The 18,620-nt window shown below is 40.8% G+C and overlaps 1 protein-coding gene across 1 annotated transcript in view; it reads right to left on the reverse strand.

The window, feature by feature from the left end:
* Positions 1-967: 967 nt before the first annotated feature.
* GUCY2F (guanylate cyclase 2F, retinal) overlaps positions 968-18,620 on the reverse strand; it is a gene marked incomplete at both ends in the record, with an annotated part of 46,665 nt that continues 29,012 nt past the window's right edge. The window contains 4 exons of the mRNA XM_084279211.1: positions 968-1,106; positions 14,289-14,374; positions 15,379-15,473; positions 17,817-17,915. Of these exons, the coding sequence (XP_084135337.1) occupies positions 968-1,106; positions 14,289-14,374; positions 15,379-15,473; positions 17,817-17,915 (419 nt within the window). The remainder of the gene's footprint in view (positions 1,107-14,288; positions 14,375-15,378; positions 15,474-17,816; positions 17,916-18,620) is intronic.

Raw genomic sequence — 18,620 nt, forward strand, 5'->3', positions numbered from 1 at the left:
TCCCCTCAACCCCACTTCTGCAGGAAAGAAAACTCATATCTTGTTAACATTATTAATATTATTCAGCTAAAGGAAATACAGAATGTCGTTCTCTGTGTCTCAGATTTCCAATGTCTTGGCATTCCATTCTCATCCTGCTTTGGAATAAAAAGCATAAAATGTTTCAGATATGCTATATGTCTGTGTGTATAAAGAAAAACAAAATGTTCTTCCAGTCTAGGTCTGGAATGGTGAAGATGGCATATTTTGACATTTTGAGCAGAATCACATTTTGACATTTGGAAACAAATATTGATTCATACCAAACTGTTTCATTTCAAAACTGTCATTTCAGTTTGAAAATAGCATTAAAATGGCATTTGCAGCTGAAATGTCAATTTAAAGGAAAATGCTTCAGCTTAAATTGACATACGGGAACAAAACATTTTGATTCAAAATTTCCCCTGTGGGGGAGTAAAAAAAAATAATAAATTTTTGCTGTTGTCAAAACCATTTTCTTCTGAATTGAACCAGTTATAATGAAACTAGATTTTCCTACATCAACAACAAAAAATAAATCTATTTACTGAAAAACAGTTAAACAATTTTAGCACTTGGCATTATTGCTTGAATCCAGGTCCAAGTGCAACCAGACATGTTTGTGCTGACATGCAGCCCTAGCTAAAATATTCTTTGGGATCATCCTTGTAACAAACGCTGATGAAGAGCTGGTACTACCATCACCATCACTTTCCTCCCCAGTGGACCTCTACAAAATATGCACACATACAACACTGAGGTCCTGCCCAGTTTCACAAGAGATGATGGTCAGGATTCATCTGACTGCTCAGGTTCACCCTCTGCAAGAGCTAAGAGGCTTCATCAGTTATACTGCAGTTGGTGGAAGGTAATTAAGGGCGTGAGCTCCTCTGCTGGGTTGGCTTTGAGGTGTCCGTCCTGATCTTATTGGTTCTTTACTGTGACATTCTCAGATTTCATCCTCTTCAATACTTATTTCAGCCTCCTTCATGCTCTCCAGCTCCTTAAAGGTGGCTTTTGTCAGTGTCCTCTTTGTGTCCCTCAGGACAGATTTCAGTTTCCTGGTCAGCACATCTGACCAGTTGTAGCTGTAAAACAGAGGAGAGAGGACGAGTTATCAACCTTGCTTGCTAAGGAATAGCCTTTCATTTTGCATCATTTTTTTTTGTCAGACAAAGCATAAATAATAGATGTTCTCAAAGCTATTAAGAAGCATAAGGCAAAGAGGGTTTTTGGTAGAGAGCTGCAGGGATGTGTTGATCCCAGCAGACCATACAACCACTGGAGCTGTTGCATGGTTTAATGGGATATGTAGAGCTTTCATCCAATGATATCCACTTTATAGGTATAAATTACATTTACATAAAAGCAACTAGAAGGCTTCAGCTGCTCAGGAAGGACATTCCTAACTGTGCCTCACAAGTCTCTAGCTGGTAATAACAAAGATCCTCTCTTAATCATCTGGATCTCTCTGGTTTTCAGGTCATTCACTGCCACCAATGAGAAACCTGAAGCTCCAGATGCTCTGACAACCCAGGAAACTGTGATGGGTTAGCCTGGACAAAAGGGGGCTGAGGGGAGACCTCATCACTCTCTACAACTACCTGAAAGGAGATTGAAACCCGGTGGGGGTCAGTCCCTTCAACCAAGTAAGAAAGATAGGATGAGACCAAATGGGCTCAAGTTGTGCCAGGGAATGTTTAGGTTGGATATTAGCAAAAATTTCTTCACCACAAGGATTATCAGATACTGGAACAGGCTGCCCAGGGAAGTGGTGGTGTCCCCATCCCTGGAGGTATTTAAAAGACGTGTAGAGGTGGTGCTTAGGGACATGGTTTAGTAGAGGACTTGGTAGTGTAAGGTTAATGACTGAACTTGATGATATTTAAAGTCTTTTCAACCTTAATGATTCCATAGTTCTATGATATTAGGGTTTTCAGAGACAAAACAAGTATCAAGGACTTGTAGAAGGCCAGAAGCTAAATGAATGGCAGGTCTTTAGGTAGGTCACAACTCTGCAGCTCTCCTCTCCTACATAAAGCTTCAAATAACATTAAATTTGCTGTATGTAATAGAAGAAAACATAATTACAAGTATTGTAAACAAAAAAGAACTAAATTCTAACCCCTACCAACACCACACCACTGTGATTATATAGCTATTAAAAAGGATTAGTTGAGAAATTGCTGTGTATATACATACATATACACGTGGGTTTAAACTGTACACACCATTGTTGTATAAAAAGAATAAGCAATTACTTTAGAAGACAAATATATGTAAAAATGACAACATGAAGACTGTTAAATAAGAGGTCTTGAAAGGAATGAATGTTATTAGGCCTGAGGACTATTCACACTAGTGATGTATTATTAATATAGAATTATTAATCACAGAATCACACAGAATCACTAGGTTGGAAAAGACCTTTGAGGTCATTGAGTCCAACCATGCCTTTCCTCTACTAAACCATATCCCTAAACACCTCATTTACCCATCCTTTAAATACATCCAGGGTTGGTGACTCAACCCCCTCCCTGGGCAGCCTGTTCCAGTGCCCAATAACCCTTTCAGTGAAGAATGTTTTCCTAATGTCTAACCTGAACCTGCCCTGGTGCAGCTTGAGGCCATTCCCCCTCATCCCATCACCTGTCTCTTGGGTAAAGAGATCAACACCCTTCTCTCTACAACCTCCAATCAGCTTAATGAAGTTGCCCTTAATGACTGCACAGGATGAGCCATCTTAAAGTATCTATTAGATAACTATAAATTACAGACATATACTTTAAACTATATGTAAGACCATAGCAAAGTCAAATAATAGCACTGGCACCAGAACCAGATATGCAGGGTTGACCACTCCCACACCTTGTACTGAAGCACTTCATATCTCATGCTTTATTGTTATCATTCAAAAGAATTGTATTTGATTACTTGACCTAAGGTTCTGAAGATGGTGTTTGATGGTCCAGTTACCTGTCCCTGAGGACTGGCTGCTAAATCTGTATGTAACAAGAGAGGAGCAAGGGCCTTCAAACTCAGCACTTGCCATGTTCCCTTCACTTGCACATTCTGTGAGAGTCCAAGAACAGATAAAGGTGGCCAAAGACAACCAAGGGCAAAACCCAGGAAAGGAATCTAAAGGCAAATTCCTGAATCTTAAAAAAAAATCACAAATGTTTCAACTCAATGAGGCTTAGGATTCAGTGGATGATCCACCCTGACAATAGATTCATTAAACATTATGAGAAAGAGTTGAGTCCTTTTTCTATAAAAATGATAACAAATGTCATGCAACCACTGAGGAAACAAGGAAAATAAATGCCTCCTTTTTTTCTTCTTCTTTAAAAAAAAAGAAACCCAAAAACTTTCTGGTGTTGGGCAAAGAAGATATGCCTACCAGTGTGCTGCTGTGAGATGTCCCTGCATACCAAGAGGAAAGTACCACCTAATACAGAGGAGAAGGTAGAAGAGAAGACAGATTTTGTGGGGGAAAAAACCCAACCAATAGAAGTGAGTGTTTAGTTTCTGCAGTTCCGGTTTTAATCTTTGGAGAGATCATGAATGTAACATAATCTATTATCCCTGCAGTGGCACTAGAAGTAAGATGGAATTGTATGGGTTTCTGTGTAGGTGTGGGTTTCACCTTTGAGGACAGAGAGAATCTTTATCAAAAACCTTGTCCTGAATGAGCTTTCAGATCTCAACTGATGGTGAGCCACACCTTGCTAGTCTACGGTTTGGCCTGCAAGATGCAATGATTTGCACTTTCACGGGTGGGTTAGTAGGTCCATGTTAAGACCCTATATCCTACAGTATGACAAAGTAGAAGGATCACTAGTGGTATAGCCAAGAAGTTTATCACCAGGTATCTGGAGGGGCACTTTGGCGTTCCTCGTGATTTATTGTACGTTTTTATCAAGATCCAGACAAAAACATCACTTGTCTTCAAAAACAGGCATCCTCCAAGACAAAAAGAGTTCACAGTCACTCTTTCAAAGTCAAAAGGATTTGCTTCCTGATTATGAGAAGCAGAGTCATGGCTTTCTTCTAGACTCCAGGACAGATGAATGCTCCAAACGTACTGAGAAGTGAATCCCCATCATATCACAGCAATGACCCTGTGACACTGTTAACAGTTTACTGTCCCAGGTTAATGGGACTGCAAACTGGGTGAAAAGACTATATAGATCACTACATCTGAGATCCTCGTAGAGCATCCCTTTATTGCTATCAAGGAAAACCAAGGTTATCAATGGCATGATTTCTCCTATAAACATCTAAGATATATTAACCGGAAACACCACTAAGCCACCAAGCAGGCACCTGGGAATAAGTAGCTCTTGAGGACATAATTGCCTCCATTGAAAGCTTCATGCACACAAGAATGATTGAACTAGGACTGTCAAAAAGCTCCAGGTATAAACGCCTTATTGATTTTTCTTCTATTTCCCAAGAATTGAGCCAAGTAGGCTAATGAGGAACTTCTGTTCTCTATAATGTACTGCTGATCAGCCTTGCTTCAGTGCAGAAGTTTAGGTCTGTGGGTGATATATGTGTTAAATGTTGTTGTATCAGTACTGATGCAGGTTTTCTGTCAAGATGTGCTAACCCAAGTAAGAGGTCCTCTTCTCTGTCCTTGGAAGAGTAATTTGTGCTCACAGGTGAAGGTCAGCAGGGTGGACTTCTGTGCTTATATTTAGCAATATGGTAATGCTTATGTAGGTATCTGCAGAGTGTGTCCCATATTTAAATCTTTTTTTCTTCTTTTTTTTTTTTTTTTTAAATGACAAATTTCTGCCCAGCTCCTAGAATAAAGAGAGCCTCAGACCAAAATTAAAAATCTCTTAAGGGAGATAAAACAATCTAGTAACACCCCCTGAATATTCAAACATTATGGCTGGGAAAGAGGAACACAGCCAGAAATTCTCTCTGGGTTTTATCCTTGTGAGAAAAATGGATGGAGCTTTAGTCCTTAGAGTAATCTATCTGCTTCATATGATGTATCTCAGGGGTTTTTAACCAGCCTGTATCTAGGCACTCTGGGCTTTCATCCACATCTGCCTTTTACTAAGGAAGTGGTAATTAAGTCATAGTTCTGCACTGCGCAGAACTATTATTGCTGCTTTCAGAGATACTATTTTAAAACAGCATTTTCATGGGACATCAGGCCCTCTGTGTGCCTGATTATGTGCTGGTCTTGCCCTGGTAGCACCTATTGGGTCAAACACCTCTGTTCATGCTGATATACTACATGGAACATCTGAATTCCAGTCAAATCCTACTAAATCCACATTTATTTCTCATTCCAAGAGGTACCACATTGATGAATAACAGAGCTACATCCTGTTTCATGTCATGAGATACGGAATTACATTAGGAGATATGCAAGACAGGAAAGCAACAATAGGCTATTTAGATTCTTCCAGGCATGAACTCCAGCTTTATCTCCATGTTTACCATGGACTTGGTGCACATCGACATCCAGTGGATTGATAATACACTGCTGGTAAACATAGTAATACTGTACGTCGTTCAGGAATGAGTGTGGTAACAGGTTATAAGTTCGCTAGGAAATCACCCAACAAGGCTACTCTTATGTTTAGGCAGCTTTGCTGCTATTCTGAGCACCATTTGAATGAGACACTTTAATGCAGATTTTGACCAAAAAAGAAAAGAAAAAAAAAGGAATAAAAGCATGACACTAAAACCAGCAAAGTACAGACAAAGAACACATAAGCAGACACTAAATAGCAGAGCTACGTTGGGACTGTCCTACAGCTACTACCTCAGATCTAGGCCCTTTTGCCAAGGAGTTTTTCAGCTTTCCTCCTTTTGAACTCTGCAATTTCTTCCGGGGGTAACCCATGAGCTCTACACCTGCAGTGAACATGTAGGCCATTAGAAAAAGAACCAATTCAGTTTCATCTGCAATAAAGAACAGACTGTAATGGAGACCAAGCGAAAGGTAAGTGTCTTCAGGTGCAAAAAAGGGAAACAAATACTGAGCCTGGTTCAGTTTTTATTTATCGCCCTTTTATATCGCTTCATCTTGACTTGCTGCCAAGGGGGAGATTAATCTAATTTAAGTGTCCTGTAGTTAGGTGCCTGGTCTGAGACAGGCATCTTTTGTAATCTGTATAGGAGGCACTTCCAGAGGGCACACCTTAGACACTTCTCCTAGGACAAGACGAACGATGATGTTGCTTGAGGAGCCCAAACTAGGTATTGATCATGGCTATTTCCTGAACGTATTAGACAAGGTGAATCCTGGGAGAATTATTCCATTATTCCTCTGATCCTCCCCCTAGTTGATCAAAAGGAAGAGCACAACAAAACTGTTGTGAAGATCTTGCCTTTGGTTAGTTCAGTTCCTGCCTCAGTGCCTTCTGGTCTTCCAGGGGTGTTGCTTTCAGAAACTCTCAGGTCTCACAACTATGGGCACATTTCCAAATGGAAATTCTATTTAACTGTCCAGACAGTTTACCCTGAAGATTTAGCACAATTTTAAGAGCCTTTCCCAAGGGAGACTTGAATCAAGTTTCAGCTCCCGTGCCAATTCTGTCCCGCACATGACAACATCTAACCAAGCTGTCCTTCCATGTCTTGCCTAAACCCTCATCTCTGGGAGTGTCTTTCCTTTCTGTAAAAACATTGATTCTTGTTTATAAAACCTCTCATGAGTGCTGGAGACTTTATGGCTGGGCCCCAAGGACAGGAAAGCCAGGAGGATATAATCCTGATGGCCCGAATGAGAAATGGCTTCTTCTGGGAATCCACAACTCAGGGGAGATTGATCTCTGAAGTTTATTTAGGCACAACAGAGATGTCTCCACCTGAGTCAAGTGTCTTGGGCCCTCTCCTGAGCTAGTGCAGTGGAGGGAAGCAGGCAGTGCTGGACTGCAACAGGGTTTTATCCCAAAGTAGATTTCCTCTGCCAGGCAGAGGAACAGGCACCTAGAAATGCCTGTTTCTCTGAATTGACTCTAAAAGGGGTGTAAGATGATCAGCTCAGACGGATGCTTAGAGGTAAATAACTTTTAATAAGATGAAATCCTGCCAGTTGGAGGTGGAAGAGGAATACTTTGTCTCCAGCCCCTTTATGCTAGCAGTATCAAAATTCAGCCACGTGAGTAACGTGAGGGGCTTGTTCTTTGAGTCCACCCAGCAGCCACAGGGGAGTGAAGGAGGTTGCTTCTTTTTTCTGCACAATAGTGCGGCAGGTTGTGACCCGCAGAAAATGAAGACCCGACCAAAGTATTTGTAGATTAACCACAATATCAGATTGCCTGAGCTCCACCTCCAAACATTGCTCACACAAATATCAAATAGCACTTTGACAATGACTTGGTCTTCATCCATGGCATGTTAACAAGAAATATCCATTCAAACAGCACTGACACATCTCCTTATCTCACTAATATCTCAGAAACTGGAGAGGGCTAGTTCTGCACCCTCCATCCCAACCTCTTGCAAAACACATCTGTCTGAAGTCAGCTGTTATTTTTCCAAGGTTCTCTCTTCCCACCACGCTTTTTCCAAAGCCAGCAGAAGAACATCTGTGAGGTCCTGCATCCCATCTCTCTGGACCATTAAGGAATTTGCCTTCTCTTTTTGGAATGTGGTGTGTTACTGTGATTTTTTCTGTATGTCGAAGACATGAGCCCCTAACTTGAACTTTAGGCAGCCAGCACAACTTCTGGCAGGGGGGAAGCTGCAGGGGAAAAGGTTCAGATCCATAAACAGAACATTTTTATGACTTGGCCCCTCTGTACCCTTTGGCGAGAAGACCTGCAACTCAAATTTCCTTGAGAACTGAATCATATGGATGCAAACAGAGTCTTCTCTCTGCCTTCCTTTCTCTCATCCCTACTTTGCATGAACCTGTATGGTGGAGCAAGGCATGCTCTATTGCAAGGCACAGGTATCCAGGGCACAGGTATCCAGCTTATTACATCTCAGATCTGTGGTCCTGTTCTAACCAGACCCAAAGCTCTTTCATTGATTGCTTTCCACACGCCTTTATCTTTAAACCAGCTAGGATTGCCTCTAGGGTTACTAGTTTTTGAGGTGGTGTATTTTATTTTAACCCATGTTTCATTGTACTCCAGTTTTTCGTACTTTAAGTGTCTGACAGATTTGTAGAAATGGTTGGTTGAGAAGTGGAGGAGATTAAAAAAGGCAGCAGCTGGCTCTGAGATGGTTTCTCCTTGATACTCTTCCCTTTTGTGCTTCAGTACTGTCACTCAATAAAGAGCTTTTGAGCAAGCTTGCCTAGATGGCACAAGGGAGGGCAGTGTACCCTGACCTGATAGAGGCCTCACCTGGCCAGCCCACACAGCAGGTGCAACACTACACAAACTTTCCTAGACTCAAGCTGGCTCCTATTCAGAGGGCTCACTGGGCTTCCCCCTGCTTGTCTTTTCAAGGCAAGTGTGGGCAGATCCAGGGGGATCCTCAAGTGAACTTCTATATACAGGACCTACTCTAGATAGCCTCACCTGCTGCCTAGGGGCTGACTGCTGTTCTTCTTCTGTCCCTCTGAGAAACCATCCTTCAAAGGGATCTTTACCTCCCACTTCACCTCTCATCCTGTCTGGGTGAGACAGGAGAAACTACTGGGCACATCTGGACACATCTGGGCACAACTCATCCGTGCCTGAGGCCCCAGCTGAAAGCCAGAATATGTTCCACAAAGCCAGCCAGGTCCTGAGCAGTTTCAGAGCTAGCTTTCCCTAAATCCATAGAAATAGCCACAGAAGGGTGGTGCATTGAATCACATCTTCCAGGCAAATAATGTCACTACTTGCCTTTGCTTCCCTTCTGAATGCTGCATTCAGGGTTTTTTGCTATTGGCAGTAATTGTCTAATCTAATATTCCATCCAATTGTTCCAGAAACCTCAGATTGCTCAAAAAGATCTCATTGAAATATAGCAGCTGGAGCAATCGCATTCCAAATCAGAGAGCCTTGTTCAAAGAGAGATGAGTCAGTGGTTTTTATTCCCTTTTTCCCCCTCAAATCAGATTTCAGAGAAAAATTCTTCTTTCCTGCCTGCATTATTCCATAGCCATGACCAGAATATTCATTTTGTTTCAGTTTTCTGTTGTATAAGGGACTCAGAAATAATTTTAAGAGAGAGCATTTACTGTGAAGCAAAAAGCATCTGTCCTGACATTGGGTGATGAAGACAATGAGCCAGAGGATGCTTTGATTCCCCCAAATAACTGTTTATATAACATATAAGTCCATTTAGGAAATGTTGTTATGCTATTGTATCATTCCAGCTATGTAAGGACAACAAAAGTTTTTCACTGCTGTTTGCTGAACAAGCTTTTATTTCTGATTTTAAAGGGCATTGGGTGAAAAGTTTCAAATAGGATCCTGAATGGAAATCTTTTACTTATTCCCCCACAGACAGACACATCCATAGCAACACTAGAACTCTCTTCTGATCATCTCCCACCCTGCCAGGGTGCATCAACATAGGCAAAGCAATGAGAGCATTGCATTGGGTAGGAGAACAAGCCCTGTTATCCTAATAGGGATAGGATAACATCCTATTTTTCTGGCTCGTAAAAAAGATTTTTCTCATATCAAATTGGAATGATGGGTTCTTTGAGTATATTTCATTGCTTCTCACCTATTTCATCTTCAAACACGGATTTCAGGGCTTTCTCTAAGGTTGGTCCTCATGTATATGAGGACAGAACAGTCCAAAAACTTCCTCCTACACCTGGTTGCATCTTCAGGATTTAGTTATTTCTCACATTAGGCTGTACTTTCACTGGGGATGGTAGTGGACTAGAGGATCTACTAGCCCTCCTGGACCTACTGAATGATTACATACAGGAAAAGGGATCTGAGTTTGATGATAAAAATTCAAAACTTGTGTGTTCTTATCCTGGGCACTAAGTTCATGTTTAAAAACTCTTGAGAGGACCCACAATCTGTATCTTTCTTCACTGAATTGTGTTACCTTTTTTTTTTCCCCTTAAAAAGCTAACTTTCAATAGCTAATTCAAAATATCTTTAGAAAGGGAAAGCTTCCAGATAAAACTACAGGATAGAGGTTTCCTGCTGCTTGAAAGCACTGTATTCAGTAAAAGACCAAAGGTTTTCTGAAACACTATGGTAAAAGTTGGGAAATCAGAAGACTGACTATGCTACTCATCGTCCTTGAGCTGCAAATGAATGTCACCATGGTTATTGGCACCTTCTTCTGAATTTCATTATGTATTGCATTTTTCCTAGTGCTTTGTCAAATGCACCTATGATTTAGTCCAGGTCAGGCTTGTACCTGCCAGATTTCATAGAATCACTTTCACCTGGACAAGAGATGCTCACAGGAAGAGCCTATCTGTCACCATCAAAGCAAGGGTTTATCATGCTTGAGATTGGGAACTCCCCATCATAGAATCAGAGAATCACTTAGGTTGGAAGAGACCTTTAAGATCATTGAGCCACATGCCTAATCCTGCCTAGACCATGTCCTGAAGCATGTTTGTAAAACCATATCTTTTCTGCTATTTTGGAAAAGAGGAGTGCTCCACCAGTACTGACTAAGTATTGCGTGTCCAGAGCATCACAGGATGCCAACTCCAATATCACACATTTCTAAACAAACAACTTGGAGCCTTGGCTGCTCTTCAGCCCCAAAATTAGTCTCCTGGTGTACCCTCAAAGAAACCTCACAGCCTTTGCTGAAACCTATCTGGCATTGAAATCTCAAAAAATATCTAGCCTACAGGTAAACTGCTGCTTGACTGCTCAGCATGCTTGTTTTTGCTGTCTCATCATCTTGTTACAACTTCTCTATGTCCATCGTAATCTGCTTTTATTTTGTGTGACAGGCTTTTGTGGAAAGGTTTATTCTTTGCCTTCTGTCACTACTGCATAACAGATACTCAGCCTACTAGATCCTGAGATGCAGAAATAGAAATCCTAACAAGTTGCAAGGAAGAAGGAAAAATAATATTAATCACAAGGCAAACATCTCTCAGGGAAAATGTAGAAATCTGCCTTGGAGCAAGGAAGGACTAAGGAACCTATTGAACTGCTTGGTCTGTTCTCTGTTATATAAAGTTAACCTAAAGCTCCTGCATAAAACCTAAACCTGAAATTTGGTCAGACCTAGAAAGAAGGAGGTTATCCTTCAAAAAGGGGGGCGTCAGGAGCCACCACTGCAATCTGGATGTTAAACATGCACTTCTCCTGGGTCCTGGCTCTACCACTGAACCTCCACACTTTCCCATACAAGAAATATTCAATGTTCCCTAACCATCTTTATATCCCTCCACCTTCCAGTAGCTCCCTTTCTGGCTTGAATTAGGGAGCTCAGTGCTGGACACACAACTCTAGGTATGACCTCAACAGGGCAGAGCAGAAGAGGGGGACAACCTCCCTAATCTGCTGGCCACACTCTTCTCAATGCATCCTGGGTCCCACTGGCCTCCTAGACCATGAGGGCACCCTGCTGGTCATGAAGAGCTTGTTGTCCACTGGGAATCCCAGGTCCTTCTCCACAACACTGCTTCCCAGCAGGGTTTAAGAATAAAGTAAAGTACATTTATTTGAATGTCCTTCCCCAACTGTAAATGTATGAAAGTGTAGTGCAGAAAATGGCAGTCAGTAAGAATTCCAACTAATACTTCCAACAAGTCTGTAACTGGGATTAAACAGAGAAGTTGATGCATATCAATTAAATTAAAATTATATAGGTGCAACACTTGTTCCTTTGCTATTCATTTGGTGATGTCTTGTTATTTATTACTAGATAATCAGATGTATTTTCTCAGTGATTTCTGCAATACCAGAAGGAGTGGTTATCACAGCATTTTACTGGACCTTTTGGATTAACCCAATGACATAACTAAATGTTCTTCTACATCTTTAATTTTGCTAAAGTCCTAACTTGTGCATAAATGCACCTCAATGACTATTCTGCAGGTCTATGGGACCAAGTCTACTACAAGCACAGTAGGATAACGAAGTTTGATTTATCCCTAGACATCTATACTACTTGATCATAGATCTGCTCATGACTGCCTATCAGAGGTGGAAAATTGCCTTCATATGTCAAGAAATCATCCTGTGAAGGGTTGTTCTTACATCTCTGATTTACTGTTGGGATATTTTACATCATGGGAAATAAGAGCAAGTTGGCAAGTTGGCAGTGAAAGCCTGAAATACGCCATATGTCAAGGGCCACAACTTGTCATGGGAATAAGAATCACAGAATCACTAGGTTGGAAAAGATCTTTGAGTCCAACTGTACCTGTCCTCTACTAAACATGGATCTGAAGCATATTCATTAAAGAAAATCTCCTTTCCTTGCTTTGTAATACTTAATGAGTGTGATTCCCTGTGATGGTCTAAATTCAGACCTCAAGACAGCAATGAAGTGCTAAGGGATATATCTTATTCTCCTCTCATGAATAGGAGGAGAAAATCTGCTGCTGCCCACTGATTTCACCAGGTGTGAGGGACTGTCTTGTGGGAAAGGGAAGACATAAAGAGAAGATGAGTTGCTTCAGGACAGAGTGAAAAGATGAGTGGAAGAGGACTTTGTTCAGCAGCTCCTACCTTAGCACAAAAGTCTACAGATGAGGAAATTTTTACAGAAGTATTTCAGGCAATGTCTACAAGCCAGCATATTGGCTGACATACAGACCTAGAGAAACAACTTTCAACCTCTTATAAACTGCCATAAAATTGAACTCGAAAGACAAGGCTGGAAAAACTTAACATCATGTTTGACAATAACACAGCTTGTGCATGAGGCAGTTCTCCGAATGTTTGTTTTGCTTGGACCTGTATAAATCTGACTGAGATACATGACAACAGTACAGGTACTTTGAGGATTATGGAAAGAACCTCAACAGTTGGCAGAGGCCTAACACATGACTTTTAGATGGTAAAACCAGGATAAGAAGAACCTGCTCTCAAGGTAGTGTCTTAGTGTGTCTCTGGTTGCACGGTAAGCCAACCCACCTTGTTAATCTGGCAAAGCTCCTCCAATTTTCATATTTCTCATGAATAATATATCACTAATATCAGGACATACTCAATAGTTAATTTCCATCAGGGTTTATCAACGAAATGCCCCAAGCCTAAGAAATATTGTCTCTCAAAATTATCTTCCACTAACCTCCTACCTTCCACACTGACATCCAATAGCTTAAAAGTTCTGGCTCAAAATACTGTTAATTCCATGATACTCCAAGAAACCTCTGGGAGGGCTCTGAGTACATCGACTTCCCTGTATGCAACTGCCCAAGTAGTTAACCATTATCTGCAGAGTGAGATAAAACCAGTCTTCATTTTACTACAAGGAAATGAGGAAATATGTAGAGATTTCTCAGAGGAAGTCAGAGTCAAAATAAAATCAGACCTTGTTTGCTCTCAGACATCTATGTCTTAGCTAGTAACTGTAGGACCTCTTACAATCAGTAAAACAGACATCTTGCAAGAACAATTCAACTTCTAATACAGATGTTCAAGCAGGTCAGCCAAATCAGACTCTTGAGTGTGTATTTTATTTTGTTGACCATAAAAGGAATCAAGGTTGACTAGTTTTAGTGTGGGTGACTACACTCTTCATGTCAAATAAATCTTACTCCTGTTTTTTGTATCCTGACCACAACATCCTTCCCAGCCATACAGTATGTGACAACTGAACAGGGAGTACTCGGCTTGCAAAATCAGGCATTGCATGGCTACAGAATGGTTTAATGAATGTCAAGTGCTCAACATTTGCTCACCACCTCTTGTATGAAGGCAACACCATTAAGTCTTTAAATGCATAATGCTGCTGCACAAAGTCTCATTGTTCTATTTGAATGAACAGTGCTACAGGGAAGAAAAGTTTCTGTGGTGAAAGAGGCTGGTGTTTCCTCTTCAAGAGTTTGATGGAAGGAGGGAAAAACCTGAGTGTCACTTGTACACTAATGACACCAGAGTTACAATAGTGTGTGTCTCCCTTAGGCACACAGAGTAGGATAGAGTTTCAGGAAGGAGCTGCCTAGTGCTCCATCTCCAAGGGACTATAAGGGAGGAAGCAGCAAGTTGACACTCTACTTCTTGGGAACTGTGATTAAGGAGAGGAGTCAAAGAAACCGCAACACTTCTGAGTACCAGTACTATGCTTGAAAATGCAAGTCACCTAAGGAAAACTATGTAGACTTTTCAAACTGGTACCATTGAAATACAACTAATCAGCCTGTGAGACCTTTTAATAAATGCGTTGAATGGTGATGAAATCACACTTACCCTGGCTTTATTTCAGGAGGTTTAGGTAAGGGCTTCAGAAAGCCTTTTTTCCCAACTAGCCAATACGTGTCTTCTACTCCTTTACCCTAAAATAAAACAAAAAATTTAGAGAAACAGCAGCTTTCTGACTACCCTCTGCTCAATTCATAACTTCCTCAGTGGGTTTCTGAGAGCTTCATATACATCCAGAGTCAGAGCATGGCTGGAAAACTTAGGCTTTCCTTCACAATGTTTCAGGGATGATGTGTATTTCATTATCCTGAAAGAAGAGACCTTGTTCAAACTGTCATCTAAAAATGACCCTCATTGATCTGGGTCACTGAAACTACACTGCTTAACAGAAATGAGAAACTATAGCATCTCTAATAATCTTATTTGGCAGTATCATTAATTATGAGATTTTACAACTGTTACTGGGCTGAGTATCAGACTAATAACTTCCTTTCCCATCACTGATAATTTAGCTTTTAAGGTGAGATGCTCCTGATGAAATGCAGGCATCTATATTAGAATCAATCACCCTTGACTGAAGAAGTGGAGAAAAACAGACACTTCTAGGGGAACATTCATCTTTACATAAACTGGACCCTGAAAATAAGTAAGGTTAATAACTTCCTAAAGTGACAATTTATCTCCAGTAACTATGTAACAGTTTCTTTCCATTGACTAAATCTGGAATAATTACCTCAGATCTCTATTTGCAGACATATGAACTCAGGTGAGATATCATGAAAGCTTGTTGAGGGATCTGTGGTGATGTTTAGTTCAAGCAAATCTCCTACATCTGCCTATTGACTATATAATGGGAGAAGTGTTGTTTAGAATTATTTTGTGTTGTCTTGTTTGGACACTGTGAAAAGTACCAGCTTCTGTCCTAAATAGAGTCCTAAATAAATACTTAGATCCAGCATCTACAGCTGACTGTTCAATCCCACGGTTCTTCTCATGTACTGAAACAACTGACGGGGACAATTTGGGAAGGATCCAGCACAAGAGTGGTGGATGAAGGCCAAACAAGAGCTTAATATAAAAATTCCTTAATCAAGAAGATTCCCCAGTGCAGCATTTCACACAGCCCTGGCCTTCTTACCTTCAGTTCTGTTTTTCCCCTAGGTATGATTTCATAGCCTTCATTTAGACTCCGAAGCGTATCCACTGTACTTTGGCTGACGTGAATTCTGTAAGCTGGGAATGGAAAGCAAAACAGCTGGATCACTATGCTGCACACACACTGCAAATTCCCCACTGCTTCATACTGGAAAAGAAAAGTACTCTAAGGCGTGCAGGCATGTAGTTTTGTGGTGCTCCTCTGTGTAGAGTAGGATGCGGATGGATGGATCCTTCCAAGTAGGGCACAGAACACAGAGTTAAAAGAGACCTACACTGAGAACTTCCAGGAGGACACCAAACACTCTATGCATAGAAGTCCAGATCTTAATAAAGATGTTAAGTATTTTTTCAGCAGAACTCCCATCTGGAATCAAGACAGCCATTTTTATCTGTTGCCGCAGCATAAATAGGCAGCAAGAAGGAAAAGAAAAATAACCAACTGTCCTGCTCCAGACATCCAGTATCATTTGAAAGTTGGGGTGAAGAGCAGAGAGATTGACTTTGCAAGGAGACATAATGAAAACATAGCTGTGCATGTGAGGTTTTCAGCAATTGATTCCATCCAGAGCTGCCATTAACAGTCTCTGACCAAAAGGGCAAAGGTGGACATATTTATTTAATTTCCATCTCCCCCAACTTGTTTTACAGTCATTACTGGAACTGACCAAAATTTGTTGTTGTTCTGTTGGTGTGAATAAGCCAAGTAATGTTTCTAAACCATTCCCCACCATCCCCCAAAAACCAGCTATCTTTGTTGTTGCTTTTGTTAAGCTTTCATTTTAAATTTGTCACTCATGTTTCCTTCTCCCTTGAAGGATGGGGGAAAAACTAATTAATTTTTTTTGCACAATATTCAGAAAGAATAACATCAGTTCAAATACACAAAGGAAGACCACACAGCTTTCATCTGCATTTCCTGAGACACTAATCTACAACATTCCTATTACTATGGATTTTGTTATTGCTTTATATATTATTATTATTATGTTAATATATGTTACTATACATATTTCTATTCATGGGTAACAGTGCTCTTGTATCAGCAGTGCTCCCAGTCTCAGTGAAATATAGCATTTTCAAGCATCTAAACCCTGAGAATCTTCAAATATCTGTCTTGCCACTAGAAATCTGCTGTCAAATTATATTCTCTTTTTCACTGTTTTCCAAATGCTATGCACGCCTCTTAAAATAAGCCAGCCATAATCACAAGAAAGGCAATTTTCCTTAATTAATGATCAGCCTAATTGTTAGTCTTAATTAGTCTAATCAAAACCACTGGAGCTAGAAATGTGAGGATTGTATGAAAGGGTGAGAAACTTTCAATGTGGTGTGTATACTGCAGCATATTTCTAGCCTGCCAAGACCTCAAGATTTTAATACTGAATATCACAAAGTTCATGTAGCTTGTAAACTAGCCATAATGGGTAATTTCTTAGAGCTGTTGAAAATGTCAAAAGGGAGACCAGAGATCAGAGATTAAAATGTCTGAGATGTTGCCTTTGGAAATAAACTTGTACTGACAGCCTGAACATCAAAAGCAAATTTAAAATCCATCCAGGATCGTCTCCAGCTGTCCATTGTGTCATCCACAGTTCATCCACTGTGGTTTACATATCCATGTCTTAGCCAAGGACAGCAGCAAACAGCAGATCTTTGTACACATATGACCAAAACACAGGTAAATGATTTTTCCTGACCACTTCTATTTACATGTCTAGATGCCTCCAGCCATGGGACAGTAGGAAACAGCTGAGAGATAGTACTATTTTACCTGCTGCAGCAACTGACTCTGTGTATGTAGACTGGGGGGGAGGGGTGGGGGGGTGGGGGAGTGTTGATATAACTGGAAGTCTTGGAAAAATAAAGGACAAGAACTTGCGAGGAAAATAGCATGAGTATCAAGCCATGCTATACGATGAAATACCCAACAAGGAAGGGAAGCCTGCAGGTTTTTTAGGACATACCAACAATTGTTTGTGGAATTGTTATTGCTGATAAATGAACTCATCACAAATTATGCCCTTCATGCTGTAACATGTGCCCTCATGTGCTTCAACCCTTGCCTTGGCCATGACAGGTTAAGTGCATTATTTTACCGTGCAAGAACAACTCTGAATTAAAGGTCCTGAACACTAACTGAGAGCAAGATTCAACCCATGCAGGAGAAATCTAGGATGAGATTCATGCTCATTTTGGTGGACAGGATCCAAACCTCTAACTGGAAGTCTGTCTTGAAATTTGACCTACAGTGGCGAAGCTGATGATGTTCCCCTCCATGCTGTTTGAATTTTGTTGTTTGACTTGCCCCTTTCTTCAGAGATGATTCAGTTCCAATGTTTATAACTGAAGATGTGCATTTCTTTGTTTCTCTTGGGAAATCTGTCAACCATCTTCCCAAGGATTGTCCCAGATACTCACGCAGGCCTGTGGACTCCATTCGTGATGCTGTGTTCACTGTGTCTCCAAAGAGGCAATACCGTGGCATAGTAAGTCCCACCACACCTGCCACACAAGGCCCTGAAAGACACATCATCTTTATAACCCTGGAGGTATCACATGAATGAAAAGGATCACCAACAAACAAACCCCATTCGCTCCCCTGATATTCAAAAACAGGAGAAGGATTTCTAAATTTCTCATTGGCCTTGGTGCTTGCTACAAGAGGTTGAAAATTATACGTTCTGGACTGCACATTAGTGGTTTATGCCTGAGAAAGGTCTTGTGTAGTAGCACCTCAGTTCACCATCACCTGGGATAAAGTTGTTCAGAGTTCATGCAATCTCAAGTGCTATCTCAATCTCATTTTAAAAGGTCAGCTCCAATCTCCTTTTCCATCTGAGAAAAGTTCAGGTCCTGTTATGTGCTCTGTGTCCCAGTGAAACAGGATTGAAAATCAGCCTTGGAAGTCCAGAGATACTGGCAACATGCTGGACCACCCTGTGTCCCTTCCTTGGAAAGGAACATATCATTAGCTCTCCTGTCTAACCAAAACCTGTTTATTTTTCTACTTTCATTTTTTTGACAAGATCCACCCCCTTCCAAAGTAGCTCCTGAAGAACCACTGCCAAGTTCTCAGGGATAGGTATGTGTTCAGGATTCACATGAAAATGCACACATACATACAGATAAAATGTGTGACAGCCAAACAGCACCAGCAACGGCCATCTGGGGACCTGGGTTTGATATATAACATATCAAACTTTAAAAATAGTAATAAAAAAT

This window comes from Gallinula chloropus (assembly GCF_964237585.1).
Source record: "Gallinula chloropus genome assembly, chromosome: 1".
NCBI lineage: Eukaryota > Metazoa > Chordata > Aves > Gruiformes > Rallidae > Gallinula > Gallinula chloropus.